Source organism: Rhopilema esculentum, chromosome 13, assembly GCF_057945365.1.
Source record: "Rhopilema esculentum isolate cy_ngs chromosome 13, ASM5794536v1, whole genome shotgun sequence".
Classification (NCBI taxonomy): Eukaryota; Metazoa; Cnidaria; class Scyphozoa; order Rhizostomeae; family Rhizostomatidae; genus Rhopilema; species Rhopilema esculentum.
Window position 1 is genome coordinate 5658588 of NC_142827.1, and position 15813 is coordinate 5674400.

General features: G+C 35.5%; 2 protein-coding genes across 3 annotated transcripts in view; both read left to right on the plus strand.

Annotated features, from left to right (window-relative positions):
• Positions 1–1277: 1277 nt before the first annotated feature.
• On the plus strand, positions 1278–10807 carry LOC135692006 (BUB3-interacting and GLEBS motif-containing protein ZNF207). Of its 2 annotated transcripts, none has more exons than XM_089112289.1 (9): positions 1278–1432; positions 1817–2079; positions 2649–2837; positions 4233–4263; positions 5273–5429; positions 6242–6338; positions 7351–7466; positions 9028–9193; positions 9510–10807. In XM_089112289.1, the coding sequence occupies exons 1-9, from the start codon at positions 1392–1394 to the stop codon at positions 9899–9901; spliced, it is 1452 nt and encodes a 483-aa protein (XP_088968415.1). In that variant the 5' UTR covers positions 1278–1391; the 3' UTR covers positions 9902–10807. The 2 variants fall into 2 exon arrangements, with proteins under 2 accessions (XP_088968415.1, XP_065066094.2); XM_065210022.2 differs by having other exon boundaries at positions 5285–5429.
• A 1039-nt stretch (positions 10808–11846) lies between these two features.
• Positions 11847–15813, plus strand: part of LOC135691872 (pyridoxal-dependent decarboxylase domain-containing protein 1) — a 30477-nt gene continuing 26510 nt past the window's right edge. Inside the window, exons 1-5 of the mRNA XM_065209862.2 lie at positions 11847–11969; positions 13702–13754; positions 13933–13989; positions 14200–14259; positions 15207–15359. Coding sequence (XP_065065934.1) covers positions 11898–11969; positions 13702–13754; positions 13933–13989; positions 14200–14259; positions 15207–15359 — 395 coding nt within the window. The 5' untranslated portion in view covers positions 11847–11897. The remainder of the gene's footprint in view (positions 11970–13701; positions 13755–13932; positions 13990–14199; positions 14260–15206; positions 15360–15813) is intronic.

Genomic DNA, 15813 nt, shown 5'->3' on the forward strand with positions numbered 1-15813 from the left:
TACGGTACGAAGATCGAACTTCTATCACGTGCTGGTCCACGTGCGTATCAGCGTGAACATCCTTTTATTAACTTTTATGTTTTTAACTATTGTTCTGTTCTAGTATCTAATTGGCTATTATCATGTTCTGTTTTGTTATTGGCTAGCTGTATTTTAGAAAGGGTATAAAGGAGCTTGCCTGTTTTAGAGTAGGAGGCTTTTTACTGTGGGCGTTCCCGCCTTGCCAAAAGAATCGTGGCCGCCGTTTCCCGATGAAAGTCGAAGCGTGTGTCGCTTGAAAGACGTCGCTGTTGCCATTCGAAGTATTTAATTCAGAGACGCCACAAGTCGCCAATACTAAAGCAAGCAAGCTAAAGGTCGTGAGTGCTTTGTTTTCATTGTTATTCTCAGCTTTTCTACATTCTTTATATTAAACATTTGAGACTGATTGCCTATGAAGTTATTCGTTGACTCACAAACTGTTAGACTTAGAGGCGTAGTCTAATAGAATCTAATGTCCAATATCCAGGGCGACCTATTTCTACCTAAAGTTTGGGTTTAGGAAAGGGTCAAAGTTTATTGAAAAACTCTGAACGTTGATCCTGGAGGTACTGAAAGCCACTGTAAGCAGGGAAAGGGGGCAAAGTGCCTCAGGGCCTTGAGGTCGAGGGGGCCTCAAGTAGTAATGAACTCCATTTTGAGAATGAAATCAATGAAACGTAGGTATGCCTAAAAATAGTTTACAGTTTTGAACGATTGCAAGAAATGACTGCAAGAAATATTCTGAAATGCATTTTAGGACAATCTAAAGGGCGTGGTCGCAAAAATTTCCCGCTCGCAGGGGGACCTCGTTTTTCGGTTTTCTTTCAAGGCCTTCGAAACCTAAGTACCCACAGTCACTCGAAAATTGAAGCGATGATTGACTAACAAAAACATCCTCTTTGAGAAACAAAATCAATTGCCTCAAAATGCCACACCCCCACATTGAAATAACTTAGGCCACGCCCTATTTTGTCGGCAAATTGGTGACTGGCAACCCCCTAAGTGAAAGTGCTTAGCGACGGCCCTGCAAACACCCTCTTTTATCAGAAGATTAATTAGATTGAGACGTCAAGAAACTGGAATTTAAAATTTCTTAATCGGTAGCAAGATTCAGTCCCTAGATCTTGTTGTCCAACACGGTGTACAGTTCTCAAATATGGCTAAGGACCTTTTCAAACAAAATCTTCTAGCATGATAACCAGACCACGATTTCAAAGGAAATTTGTTACCGCGGATTGACACGCGAGGCAGCATGTGCATGCGCAGAAGTTGCAACTGCGACAGCCAGCACATGCGTTGTTGTCTACTGCGGTTCTGTTAGTAAGAAAGAAACAGCATTTGGAAGAAGAGAGTTCATCAAAGAAATAGAAATGGGCCGAAAGAAAAAGAAGGCGATGAAGCCATGGTGCTGGTATCTTTTTCGTTAATTCTATCAAGAGGATATGTTTATTTAATGTGAAATTGAAGCAAAAGCGCTGTTGACGAGGCTTCACGTTGTGCTGTTGCTTTCCCCATAGTCAAGTCACTCACAGTACCAGTAAATGCTGTGGAACTTGGCATTTGAGAATTATGATTGCAAAAATCCTAAAGAGGATGTTAGTGTGCATTGTATGAGATTCTAACCCGTGTAGCTATTTAGCAAAATAGCGTGTATCGAATAATTTATGTGTATCAAGTTTCTTAGGCCCAACGCTATGCTACTACTAATATAGATATGGATCTCCCAGTAACCGAGGAATATCTGTTGTCTTGAACTTTAACATCAACATGTTTATCCTTGACAGAGGTCTTACAGGTATTGTAATAGGGATTTTGATGAAGAAAAAGTTCTTATTTACCACCAAAAAGCAAAGCATTTCAAGTGTCATGTTTGTCATAAGAAATTATACACTGGGCCAGGCCTGGCAATTCACTGTTTGCAAGTGCACAAAGAGCCTATTTCCTCCATCCCAAATGCACTTCCAGAAAGGGGTGATCCAGAGATTGAAATTTATGGAATGGAAGGAATCCCTGAAAAAGATCTGAAGGAGAAAGAACAAATGCTGAAGAGAAAGAAAGGTATATTTAAAATCATAATATAATTGTCAGAAATTTATTTTGTATTCAGAATGCAAGCCTGAAATTAATTTAGTTTTCATTGGTTCTGAGTTCACAATTGACCTTTTTTGATGTTATGTATAGCTTCAAAAGAAGGGTACCTCACCTAAAGTTTGAGCTTTCTGGTATTTTTATCAATGACTTTCTCATTCAAAATGCGTCAGTGAGAATATTTCATCATTTCACTAAGTTACTTGTGTTGCTGTTCAAAAATTATTTAGGAATATTTGTAGGCTGAAACATGAAAAATTTGGAATAATACTGAAGTAAAAAAGAAAACATTTGATTATCAAATTATGAGATTACAAAAAGTGTTTACTCCAATGTATTTGTTGATATTTTGCCTTTTAACTATCATAATCTTTGTAGAATGCGATAAATTTTATTTTAGTCTTCAACTTTTAAGCAAAGTTGACATTAATAGACTATTCCAGCAGAAAATTGTCACTGTTAAAGGTGGTGTTAGAAAATGACATTTCTTGTTTAATTATTATATTCTCGTATCTTCAATTTTATTTTCTATCTTTTAGATGCTGGTGAAGATGATGACGATGATGATGAAGAGGATGCCAAAAAGAAGAAAACAGAAACTACCCCTGTCATGCCAATGGCAATGCCAGGAATGCCAATGATACCTGGCATGATGCCGCCATTTCCTGGTATGCCTGGACTACCAGGGATGCCTCCAGTACATGTTCCTGGCATGCCTGTATTTCCAGGTATTTACACTCTTTTTTATTAGAACATGATCCTCAAAATAAGTCAAAGTTAAGGCCAAATTAAGAATAAGCCAAGTCTAAGGAGCATAGCAGAATAATCTTTTGAATGGCTGAAACGCTATCATTTTGAATTTATGCAAATTAGCCTCATGCTATAGAAATCAATAGGGGAGCTCTGACCAAGGGGTGCAGGGATTTAACCTCCCTGGCATGCACGAGGTGCACTTAGTGCAAAAATCGACAGTTGAAGTGAATCCAGCGAAGGCAAATCTATTACTTTGTCATTGGGATTTTTGTTCATCATCAAGGTCTCAAGGTATTTACCATTCACAGCGCATCAGTTTAGGCCTATTTAACAGCATGTGCTGCAGCCAAGCAGAGGGTCTGAGAAAAGTAATACTTACATTTTACTTCAACTCAAAGGACTTGTTTCTCATCAACAAGAGAAGAATAGTGCAATAAATCCTTTTATTGCTTAATTTCTCAAGGAATAGTTGAGGTCTATAGTTCCTCATAAATTAATGAATTCCATTTCAAGACTGGAATTAATCAGTCTTAAAAAAAGCAAACCTTGAAAGTATGTACCCCATAATGAGTGCCCCATCAAATCATTAGGCATGAATTATCGTGAAGCATTTTAGTGTGATTCTCAAAAGTTGGTTTTTTAGTCCAATAATGCTGTCAATTTGAGCCCTCCCCCCACTTTGAATTTCTTGGTGCTGCCCCTGATCAAAGGAACACAGAATGCATCTACAGGGCCTAAAGCAGGATCACACTCATTTCCAACGCAAGGAAGGATTTTTCCTCCACTGCAGCTTCCCCATTAATTTCTATTGCACAGGGCCAATTTGCATAAATTCAAAATGGTAGCGCTTCAACCAATTAAAAGGTTATTTCGCTATGCTAGTCTAAGGTACTGTTAAATCTAATTTTAAGCAAAGTTTGCTTGCATATTGTTTTTCAATTTTGGAATAATCTATCAAGTTCCCACCCAACAAATGAAAGAAGAAGTCCAGTGACCTAGGAAACCTTAAGTTAATCCATGATATATAGTCTGCCTTAGAAAATAATTTGTTCCTAAAATGATTTGGTTTTGAATTGGGCCCTAATTGCATTTAGTTTTCTGGTTTTTCATTACCAATATTAGAAAAATCTTATGTACATATCCCAAAAGGTAATTTTCTACTAACGTGAAGGAAAAAGAAAAAATGGCATGAAATAGTTAAGGTCCTTGGCTTATGTTCATGCAGAATCAAAATGGTTTATTCAAGCTTTGAGTTTATTAATGATATATATGCTGATTGTGTTTTCAGTTAATTTAAATATGTTTTTTGGCACAACTCTTTGCAGATCTCATGTTGTTTTATAGTAGATGAAATTTCTTCTTATTTTTAGGTATGCCTCCAATGATGCCACCAGGATCAATGTAAGTGTTTTATTTATGAGACGATATTTTTCACAAATGTGCATTTTTAGATTTTAGTTTCATATACAAGCTGTCAGTTTAAGGCTGGTTTTCATATGACGTAATTCATCAGCGACCATCTTAGAGCACTGTCTGCGAACATCACAGAAAAATTGCATCATATGAAAACAGCTAGATTTTCATTTTCTGCCATCATCGCAGACCATCGCCAGCCCTCTCAAGGAATCCAAAAACTTGATTTTCCTGATTGTCACAGACTATCTGCAATGTAAAAAGTTAACGAAAACACCCCCATCGGCAACTGTCTGCGATGATATCGGGAGTTAATTGACAGTCTGTGACAGTCATCTGATTCTGTTTCTCTGCTTTGCTTGTACTCTGCTTTGTTATGCTACTCTGCATCTTTCTTATCAATAAATTACACCATATGAAAACTGGTTGCCTGTGATCAACGCTATTGCATATGAAATAAACTCATTTTTTCACCCAACAAGAACTTTTACAATTGCATCTATACATACCGTAAATCCTCGAATTGGCTCCCCCCCTCGCAAAAGCCCCCCTCCCTCAAATAAGCCCCCACCCTAGAACTACAAATTGTCAATAAGCCCCCCCTCAAATAAGCTCCCACTGCTACTGTAAATTCTCAAATTGGACCCCTCAATTTGATGATTTTTGCCATCTGAGGTCGCCTATGGCGTTTTATTGAATTACTACAACAAATTAATACTTTTGGTAATAATTGATTAAATGCTCATAAAGAAATTTCTACTAAAATAAATGAGGTCTTTTAATAATGTCTTCTTAATGTCAACAATGATTTTATAAGCCCCCCCTTGTATAAGCCCCCCCCCTTGAATAAGCCCCCATCCAAAATTATCAAAAATATATAAGCCCCCAGGGGGCTAATTTGAGGATTTACGGTATGATTTATTGAGTTTAGTATTTTATAGACCTAAACATTACAGCTGAATATTGATTTCGATATAGCTCTATCTAAATTCTCAAGTTATATGCATAGAGCCTCACCAATGATGCCAGGAGCAGTACTAGCTGCAGGAATTCCAGTATCCAGTTCTGTTGTTTCAACTGGCCAGTCAGTTTTTTCAGGTGTCCCTGCAACATCAGTTACATCAAAACCTCTGTTTCCTGCTGCAGCAGCTCAGGTAAAGACAGTTTTTATTCACTTTTCAAGTTGAATGGTTCTTTGGTATTTTAAAATCATTATTTTTTTGCTTCTACATTAACATATTCTCAGCTGTTTTAATTTGTCCAAGCAGTAAATTTTTAGAAAAGCATTGAATGGGGATTCCATTGTAGAAGCAAGAAATTGCATGTTTGTGTTTAGTTTGTCAGGTGGTAATTTGGGAAAAACTTGCTCACCATAACTCATCTATTGTGCCAGGTCTTCTTGTAAAGGAATTTTCACAGAGTTGCTAGACTTTCATTAAGCAAAAATACCTGCTTTATGCCAGTGTCTTCCATTTGAAATAATGGGAGAATTTATTCCAAGCAAAGTTGTGATGATGGTTGAGCATAACCATACTGTTAAGATTTTGCAGATATCTGTTGATTAGGTTGCCTATTCATTACACTGAAATTTGTTGAAGAAATACTTGCTATTATTGCTGAAGTTGGTTTGCAATACATATAGATATTTGAACATAATTTGCAAAAATTAAGCAAAAGCATACAAAATGGAAAAACATTAATATGTGGTAGTCCTGGTCAAATCACCTAGGTAACCAAAAATGTGATAGAAACTGAGAACACTCTTTGGTAGGAAAAGATACTGACTGTTTGACCAGCTCTGATTGAAACTGATTGAATTTGAAGCATACTAGATTGCGTGTGGTATAATGTAATGCTATAATAACGTAGAATGTAAGTAAATTGTTCCAGGAAAAAATTCCTGGTACAATTTACTTACATTAATTGTTAATTTGAAGTAGTCTATAAATGGTGTTTGTACCTCCAGGCAAGTGCAAACGCTGTGAGTTCAGCAGGACCAGTTGGTGCAGATTTCAAGCCACTTAATACTTCAAGTAGCACAGATTCTTTACAGTCATTATCAGGTATGTACAAGTTTGTTAACTCACTCTTCAGGATTATAAAAAAACTTAGGCAGGCAACTAGATAGTCTAAACTTCTTTGAATTCCTTTCAAATGTGTACAGTCTAGTCCAGTAGTTATTCATTGCATCCATGCAAAAAAGTGCAAAATTTTAAAATATTTACACAGAAGAAACCATGCTTCAAGGACTTCCTTGCTGGAGCTTTTGATTTTCTTTGTCAACTGCAGGCCATAAATTAATGCCATAAATTACTACTTGTTGGGGCTGCTCCACCAAATTGCTGTCAGCTAATAAATCAGAGAAATAGACAATAATAAAAAAAATTCAAAAACATATAAATGGGGAAAAGCTTTATTTGAAGATTTAAACTCACTTAATTGATTCAATCTTTTTCTTATGTTTTTGTTCTAAAATTTATTCAGTATCAAATCTTGAACATAACTCCTAGATTTAAATAGATAATAACAAAAGTCAATGTTTATTACAATGCCTTCAAGGTGAGCAAAGTCTCCCTATGTGAGGTATTTTCGCTGTGCAAGTTATTCAGCAGTTTTACGTTTTGGTTTTACAGCATCCAGCAGGAAACTTGGCTGAGAACTAAACTCTAAAGCATGTGACTACTTTTGTATCACATTCCAACCAGTGAGTCGATAGTTAATTTTGTGTTTTATGCTAACAAAACTTAGACTTAATCACTGTGATTTTAGAAACAGTTAAGGTCTTTTTGTTCAAGGATGCCATTTGCTTCCTAAAGCTAATTCAAATTTTGTTGGCATCAAACTGTTAGAGAGAGGGATTCTTTCTTCCTTTCATATTGGAGATCTGATTCATAAGAAAATGGTCTCCTTGGTTGTGAAAGAGGGGGTGATGCTGTAAATAAATCTCTTTGCCAACAAAGTTTGAATCAGTTTGAGGAGCATTGGAAAGCAACTTATCGTTCTGTTTCTAATTGATTTTTCGACCATGCTTCTTTCATCATTGCTGTTTCACATGGATGCTGCTAAACACGGTAGGTGCTAAATCAAGTTCATCAGCTGCTAACACACAGACAACTAGTTCAAAACCAGGTACAGTACCTTTAGTGTCTGCTACCAGCCGAATTATTCATCCAGAGGAGGACACATCGCTGGTGAGTTGTTGCCTCTTCAGTTGCCTCTTTGCTTTCCATTGTCATCTTTCAGGTGGGTTTTTCTTATTTCGAATAGGAAAATACAATCAGTTTGTGAACGTTTGGATGACAAATGCCATTGCCAGAGTCACCTTTATATAGGCAGTTTTAAATCTTTGTATAATCGGAAAAATAAAGGCAAAAGGAAGACATTGTGAATATATTGTTCTCAGAGATGTGTAGTTGCTTTTGAAATAAATATAGCTAGAAATGGTGTCAAAGCAGCCGAGAAAACATTTTTAGATCAGAAATGCAAGAATTTTTAGTACTTAAAATTTGATCCTTAATTTAGCTAGCCCTATTTGTTTTTTGTTTGATTTGTTTTAAATTTTTTGAGTTACATGCAAGAATGTTTTCTGTGGAGTAAATATGTACATGGTGTGACAATCTTGTGCCCTTATACTGTGCTTATGTTTTCTATTATTGGTCTGTGTGTTGAAGCATATAAAGCAAAAAATAAACAAAAAATATAATAAGTTAAAACATATAAGTTAATATATAAGTTAAAACTCAAAATGGAAAATTTTGAAAGAAGATAGGAAAGGAACTGTCACTACCACCTGGTTACAGCTTGCAGTCCAGGAAAATGTTGAAAATGAATTTTACCTGAATTTCTTTCTCTTCGACCAGGCATATTGGCAAAATTTTTGTTCCTTTAATTTTCTTCTACATTAATGCCATTCTAGTGCAGTTTTTGTTTTTGCAACCAGAACTGAATCATCATGTTTGTCTATATATCTCTTTAATATCGCAAGCTCAATGAATTTGCAGTTTGTTAATCTTATGAATTATCAGTAAGTGCATCATAAATATTTCTTTCAAACATTCACTGAACCTATTAATATGATGGAATTCCAAGTTTGGCAATTAAGCTAGACATAGATTTTTAGAATTTCCGCATGGCTTTGCTTTTTCATAATTGTTGTAAAAACAAATAACGAATTAATCTAACCTTCTTTCATTTTGAGATTGCTAGCATTCATATCAATGTATAGAAATTTCTGCTATAGTTTCTATAATGTTTGTAAAAGAAGCGAAATTTAAAAGTTAACTACTTTCTTTCGATGATAACTTAAGATATGCAGTTTGAAAATATTTACAGTAATATGACTTTATTTGATATTTTACTCGCATCATCTCGATGGTTCATTTTGTTAATAATCGTCCTATTTTATCCCACTATCGTCTTAATCTGCATGGCTTTAGACTTTGTTTTCATATTCATTTTGTAATGCGAATATGTTTTGTCCTTAAGTTTGCACAGTTTGCTAGATAAAGGGTTAGAAACGAGTCTTCAAAATAGGTATCAGGAAGTCTTTACCATGAAAAGGGAATTTCCCGTATCTTATATGAACATTTTCCTGCAGTCAAGAAAGACCAATGATGTTTTGAAGCCAATGTTGATTTTGATTAAGACATTTTCTATATCGTAAAATTTTCCCTAGAAAATATAAAATTCATTTTTTGTTATTACTTATTATTTCAGTAATGTTTTATAGCGTCTAATTATTTGCTTACTCAGGAGGAAATAAGAGCGCGGAATCCAAAGTATAACTTCAAGGCGATGAGCACAAAAGCGGAAGCAACCGCGTCTGACTCGGTTTCTGATTCTAAGAATGTACCGACTTCTGTCCTCAGTGCGATGCCACCCCAACCCATGATTGGGGCTCCCGGAATGATGCCCCCAGGTATGGAATTCGTATTTGTTGGGTATTTATGAATGCTTGTGTTTATGAAAGATTTTGTTTATGAATGATGGTGTTTATGATGGAATTGTATTGGTATCCAAATGGGTCCAAGACTGATTTGGAAATTGTTTCTGTTTTTCTTGACCACCAGTAAAGAACGCTGGACTATACGCATACATGTTTTTGGTGCCATTTTTAACCTTCCCCTACGTATTTAGCTTATTGTAATAAACTTTTTGACAAATCTCATGAATGATTTATAGTTAACTTCCTATTACGTCTGCCATTGTGCCTGAAATTGTCCTTCTTACAACAGGGATGCCAATACCTGGAATGCCAATGCCCGGAATGCCACTACCAGGAGCACAATTTCAGCCCCCTACCTCAGGACATTTTCAACAGCCATCTCCTGGTCCCTACCAACCTCCAACTTCGGCAGCAGGATTTGCACCGCCACATATTTCAAGACCCCCGTCTGGACCTTCTGGCCCTCTACCTCCCGGATCAGGGCCAAATAATTTCCCGCAAAGGATGACGTCGGGTGGACCACCACCGAGACCAGGATTTGGCATGCCACCCAATGGACCAAATATGCCCCCAGGTGGCCATGTAATGCATGGTATGGGCCCTGGGGGGCCAAGTGGACCTCCTATGCATGGTTTTGGCGGCCTAGGGCCTAGGAACCATGGAGGCCCTCCACGATTCTAGTCTAGTTTAGCCTGCATTTTGTCGCTACAATCAAGTAAACGATAAGGCGTCTTGTGACATTTTTCGTCTGCCTTGATTTTTCATTGATATTGTACGTAAATAAGAAACAAACGTTCTCGTAGACTCTGTCAAAAGAACGTATTCCCCGTTGATCAGAACCAAGAAATGCTTTGAAAAAAATAATCCACATGTAGCTCTGATTTGACTGAGTTCTCCCTGTGTTTCGGTCGGCTCTTTAGAGGATTTGTTTGCAGTAAACCACCTGCATAGATATTTAATCTGTTGCTTTCAAATTCTATAGTTGATCATCTATAGTGTTTTGTAAGGCAGCACGAATTGAATCATTTAGTTTTCATCTCGCTAACTATTGCAACAGACTGCTGTCCCATCTTTATCTGTAAGTTTGAACTGAATCTTGTGGCGTTTTGTTATACACGAGCAGAAAAAGACTTTGCTCATAAAGGACTGATTCAGTTGTTTTTGAACATGTTTCGATTAACCGGAAAAACCGATTATCCGGCACCACTTCTGTATTGAATAAATCAGTCCTTGCTTTTAATAGAAAATCTACAAGGAGACTTACCTTCTTGAACTTTGCACATGGCTAAGATCGTTATCCACTCTTTAAATATTATTAATTAACTATCCTCGGCTTGCGTGTTTTCCAGCAATTTTGCTGCTTGATTTTTTAGCCTAAACGAAAAGCATGTTCTACTTTTGCCTATATTATTACCTGTATTGGACACTATATTCCGACTGAGAACAGATGCTTTATTTTAATGACTAGTTTTTCGTATCTTTTATGTTCGTAACTTTTTCATCTGATTTTATGATACGAGTTAACTGTTATCGTTCTAAAGCTTGTTATTGACACAAAGTTTAATTTCATTGCTCCAATATTGGTAATCCTGTTGTATTTTTGGCACCTTCTCTTTAAATAACGCGTTTGCTCGCACGACAACACAGAGATGTATTTCCATTTTATTTATCAAATAGCGGTAATGAAAGGCTGTACTTCAAGTTACATTTAAAGAAGTAGTTGTTCCTGTGATTTTTCTAAAATTTCGCAGTAAAAAATTATCATGTCATAGAGATGTAGAAATGGTTAACTATTGATTTTACATTGTTAACTATACAGAATATTCTAAAATAAAGAAGCAAAAAGTCTAGCTTAACAAAAATATGGAAGTGATATGTTGAATACTTTAGATGATGACGATGTTTAGGGCCTCGAATTTTCAAGTTGGGCAAGTTACGATTACAGATTTGCAAGTACCTATTACAGATGGTTGGAATTTCGTATGAAAGGCTTTCATACCATTTCGAGTTGCACGTCAAAATTCTGCACACTATAGAGCCTCTTTTTGAGGTTTATTATGGACCAGTTTACGTAAAAGTCAACTCAGGGTCGAATCAAACCTAAATTCAAACCAGTGCAAGTAAAATCGTCGAGGACAAACTTTCAGTTAGCTGAAAAACTTCATAATCGATTCTATAACAAAATAACAGTAGATTGAAGAATGGCTGAAGGGGAAAAGAATTGAAAGCAGTTACATGTTAGACAGCATATGAAATTCAAATATGCTAAATTGAAAGTTATAATTAGATACTGAAAATTCGCTTAATATAACAATAACAATGAGCATCAACATTTCAAAAGGTCACTTTCTCTACGACCAAAAAAGTCTAGGTAAGTCATTTGGATGATCCACGGTGCTGGAGTGTGCAATTAATTAAAATTAACCAAAAATTTAATTTGATCATCTTCAAATACCTGGTCTCGTTATAAAAGGGAAAAAGAAAAAGATTATACGAGTCTCGAAGGACATCAAATTTGCCATCTCCCCCTTTTGCGAAAAATTCTTCCTGAAATTCTTCTCTAAACTAATGTACGACTCGACTCTTCAACGTCACAGAACGGAACTCAGAAAAAGATCCGTGTATGTGCCTCGTTTCAGTGTTGACACCTGTAAACGTTGCAAACGACTTCGTGGCCATGGAGGTTGTGGATGGTACATTGATAAAGCAAAAAGAAGCAGGGACGGAAGATAAAATGTCAAGTAACAATGTAAGTTTTATGAAATGGCACGGAAAGCTCTGAATTTGTGTCTTTCAATTTCTCTTGCAAATAAGATACTTCTTTGCTACATGACACCAAGAATCTATGATGCACATTTGACTTAGGCCCATCCCACGTAGAGAGGGCCTTCAAGTCAAGTAGGTCTCCTCCTTTCTAGCATATGGACATGATTTGGCACTGAAGTAAGATTTTTCATTGCATGTCCTCAACAAATTTTCGTGAAAAATCCCTCAATTTATACACTTAGTTTTCAACTCTTTGCTAATATACAACTAACGTACACAATTTCTTTCTTTGTTTATGAAGAAATTTCTAGATCACGGCTGTTAAATTTTATTTTAAATATAGAAAAATAAACTGTTGTTCTAGATGATATAGCATGTGAATCATCTTGCTTATTTGTTGACAGAAACTTGATTTGAGTTTTGTTTGAAAGGAAACAGCTAAATTAATGCCCCTTGCCTTACTATTTTCATTTTCTTCAGACAATTACTCTTGAGTTTGAAATAGACAGGAGACAGTTCTTTTTTGACATGTTTACTAGGGGGCAATTGCCCCACCAGCCCCAGTGACTTTACGTTGTTTTGAACTAGTGATTATTGTCCTTCCCTTTTTGTGAACAAAGGCTTGTCCCTGCAGCTTATTTCCCTTGAATAACTATGACAGGAGTTCTGGAATAAAAGGGTGGATAGAAAATTCCCTGAAAAGAGGTAAACAGGGTGATTTGCTAGCAGTATCTCTAAATTGAAAATGGAGATGATATAAACTAGACACTGTTTTCTTAAAATAGGATGAAACATATTTACAATGTAATGATATAACAAAAATAGCCAGTTCCTAATCATGTTTTCACTCTTTCTTGTGATTCTTGATTCGTACATCAAGCTTTGTTTTATACACCTTGTGACTTTTGACACCAAAGACGCAAAAAAAGCAAGGTATATGAAATTAAAATGCTATGTATGGTCTTTTTGAAAAATTTGAAAGCAAAGGGGGGGGGGGGCTTATTTCAGACTTGAGGATGGTAATGTTGAAGTGTGACATGATTACAATGGAGAATTTTCACTTGATAGTCCTGAAACAGGCATATTGTCCAGAGCTTCTTTAAATGTGTTGAGGATTATTAGAAAAGTTTTAATAAAACTTTTCTTTATTTCTGTGCATACCAGTCCTTATTAAATAATTATAGCTTGATAAAGATGCAAAACCTGAGCCTGAAATGTGTAGCATAAGGTTAGGGAAAAAATTCAATTTGTGTGAATTAAATGCCCACACAGCATGTACCATTTGCATTTTCATATTTTCCTGTACAACATTTATCACATTGGTGACCTCAGAAAAGATTCAAAAGATTATTTCAATAATTTAAAGAATTGATGGTACTGCTTCAGTTGTTTTTGCCTTGATATATTTCTATCAAACCTCTGAAAGTTATGTATTTTTGCTAATTTTTTTTTGTTTAAAGGTCTTTTTCTAGGTATTATTTCATTAAAAATTTTCTTTATACATTTTCTAAGATATAGCATTAAAGCCTCTAAAGATATAAGTGGATATATTTTTACTTACTTGTAAACATCTAAGAACAATTTACCACATGGCTGCAACTAGTTCCTGTTTCTGTTGTATTTTGTTTAGTTATTAGTGTCTAATGCATTTTGTATCTAAAATAAAACAATTCTGCCTCCCACTTCTGAAAAATTTGATTTTGTGTCATTTTTAGATCGAATTCAGTGGTCTTCATGATTTTGTGAACAGGATATTTTCAAAACATGGGTAAGTTCTAAATTTTTTTTTGAAGTATCCACTTGACTGGAAAATATGTTTAAAAATATTTTCAAAGTTTTCAAAGTATATTTTTGTATACATTTATGATAAATAAAAGTACAGGAGCTCTTCAATCAGTTTTGAATATTTCGATACCCTTTTTCTTATTTTCTTTTTTCTTATGTAGCAAGGAACATTCACAAAGTGATGACCCATTAACAACAAGTAAAGATCTAAATTCAAGGTATTTTTATACACCTTTTTCAACATTTATATTAACATTAGTAAAGCTAGAAGAATAAATTAATCTTTTGTCTTTTTTGTTTTCCCATCATCGTCTAGTGAGTATTTTAGATATAAGTTATGAGACACATACTGATTTACGTGGTTTTGCATGTTTGTTACTCATCATTTAGCTCAATCAAATTGAAACTTTGAATTTTTTACTTTGTAGTCTTCCTATGGATGAAATCTTGAATCAAATTAGCAACCTCGTCACATCTTCCAAGTCAAGGTAGGGTTTCCTTGGCCAGTCTCTAAAAGTTCTCAAAGGAACAGGGATTGGGTTGAAAAGCTAATCCTCTATCTGCATTTGTTTTCAAAATAATACCTTTCATTTGAAAATCATACTGTCATTTAATATAAAAGAAACTATTAACCAGATAAGAGTTAAAGAATTGGTATTTTCTAACTTTCCAGCAATCCTGTCATTTCAGCAACAAAATTTGTTCATTTGCTTGATAGAAAAAAGCGAGATACTGCATAAATATATTCTATAAAGTACCTCTTTTATTCTATGATTTAGTCTACACATGCCAATATTAACAAGTTATTCTTCCAGCTATTTGCACAAGCTATTTATCTCTAAATAGTGAGCCTGTCATAAGATTTTGAAGCTGGGCAGTCTCTGAAATTTTGTTGTTAAGACATCTGCTTCCATGGAAACCATTCATTGGAAGTAGAAATTTAACCTGCTGCCGCTAACAAAGCTAGTCTTTTTAGGTATTTGCAGTAGGTACCTTGTAATATTTTTGCATAATCTTGAATTGCTCAACTCATGTCAAGTTGCTAAAGGCTACTGGTGTATTTAAGAAAGCTATTCTTTCCTAGAAACCAATGGCAACTAACATTTTGTGTATGCATCTTGTTAATGAAAATGGTCCTTTTGAATAAAAAATTGCTTTTAGGTCAAGATATGTTCAAAAGGATTGCAGAAACAGTGGGGGGGGGGGGGGGGGAAGGTGAGAGGGCTGTTTGTAAACCTATGGTACACAAGTACTGTGCTTAATGATGAAAGAGAATTCTGGACCCTTGTGACGATGAAAGGGGGAGGGGGGTTGGGCAAAGCAGTTAACTTTGTGAAGAAAGGGTGATGAAGAGTCCTTGTCTTGAAGTCAATAATGTACAATGACTTTATTGAATAAAATCAGTATCTTTCTATAAGGTTTATCTTTTTTACAGATACAAAAATACTCCCGATGACAAATATAACTCTGTGTCAATACTAGCGCATAACATTAGAGGATACCTTAGATTATTAAATGAAGACCAAACCACAAAGATTATTGAGACTGCACTTGCTGAAACAGGGCAGCTAATTTCAAGTTTGTTTGGGTAAGCAATCAATTGTTTCCACATTTTTTGATAAACATCCTCATTTTTGCACTAAGTGTTGATATTTTTGTTATTTTGCTGCAATGTAAAATCTTTAGCATGTGCATATACATATTTATGCCATATGTATTTTGAGTGGTTTAGCACCAGCCACGTAAATACAAGGGGGGGGGGGGGTTGAGGGAGTCATACCCCCAGTCTTTGAAATTCTTTGCATTAGTCGGAAATTTAAGAGTAATCAGGAAATATGAAGTCGCAGTTCCAATGTCTTTTTACCACTGAGAATAATACAACACAACTCTAAAGCGGAGAATTTTCTCAATTCAAGAAGAAAAAACTTTGCTTTTTAAGGTTAAAGTTCTGCAAGTAAAGGCTTGATACAATTCTCGTACAAAGGTGCAATCGACCTATTGTCAGTTGATAATTTCGTACACTTCATCCTCTCAAAAATCAA

Excerpts from the sequence above, each read along its gene's own strand:
- LOC135692006 (XM_089112289.1), top strand. The coding sequence starts at position 1,392 with ATGGGCCGAAAGAAAAAGAAGGCGATGAAGCCATGGTGCTG. Across the intron at positions 1,433-1,816 it reads GCGATGAAGCCATGGTGCTG|GTATTGTAATAGGGATTTTG; the intron begins GTATCTTTTTCG and ends GAGGTCTTACAG. Across the intron at positions 2,080-2,648 it reads AATGCTGAAGAGAAAGAAAG|ATGCTGGTGAAGATGATGAC; the intron begins GTATATTTAAAA and ends TCTATCTTTTAG.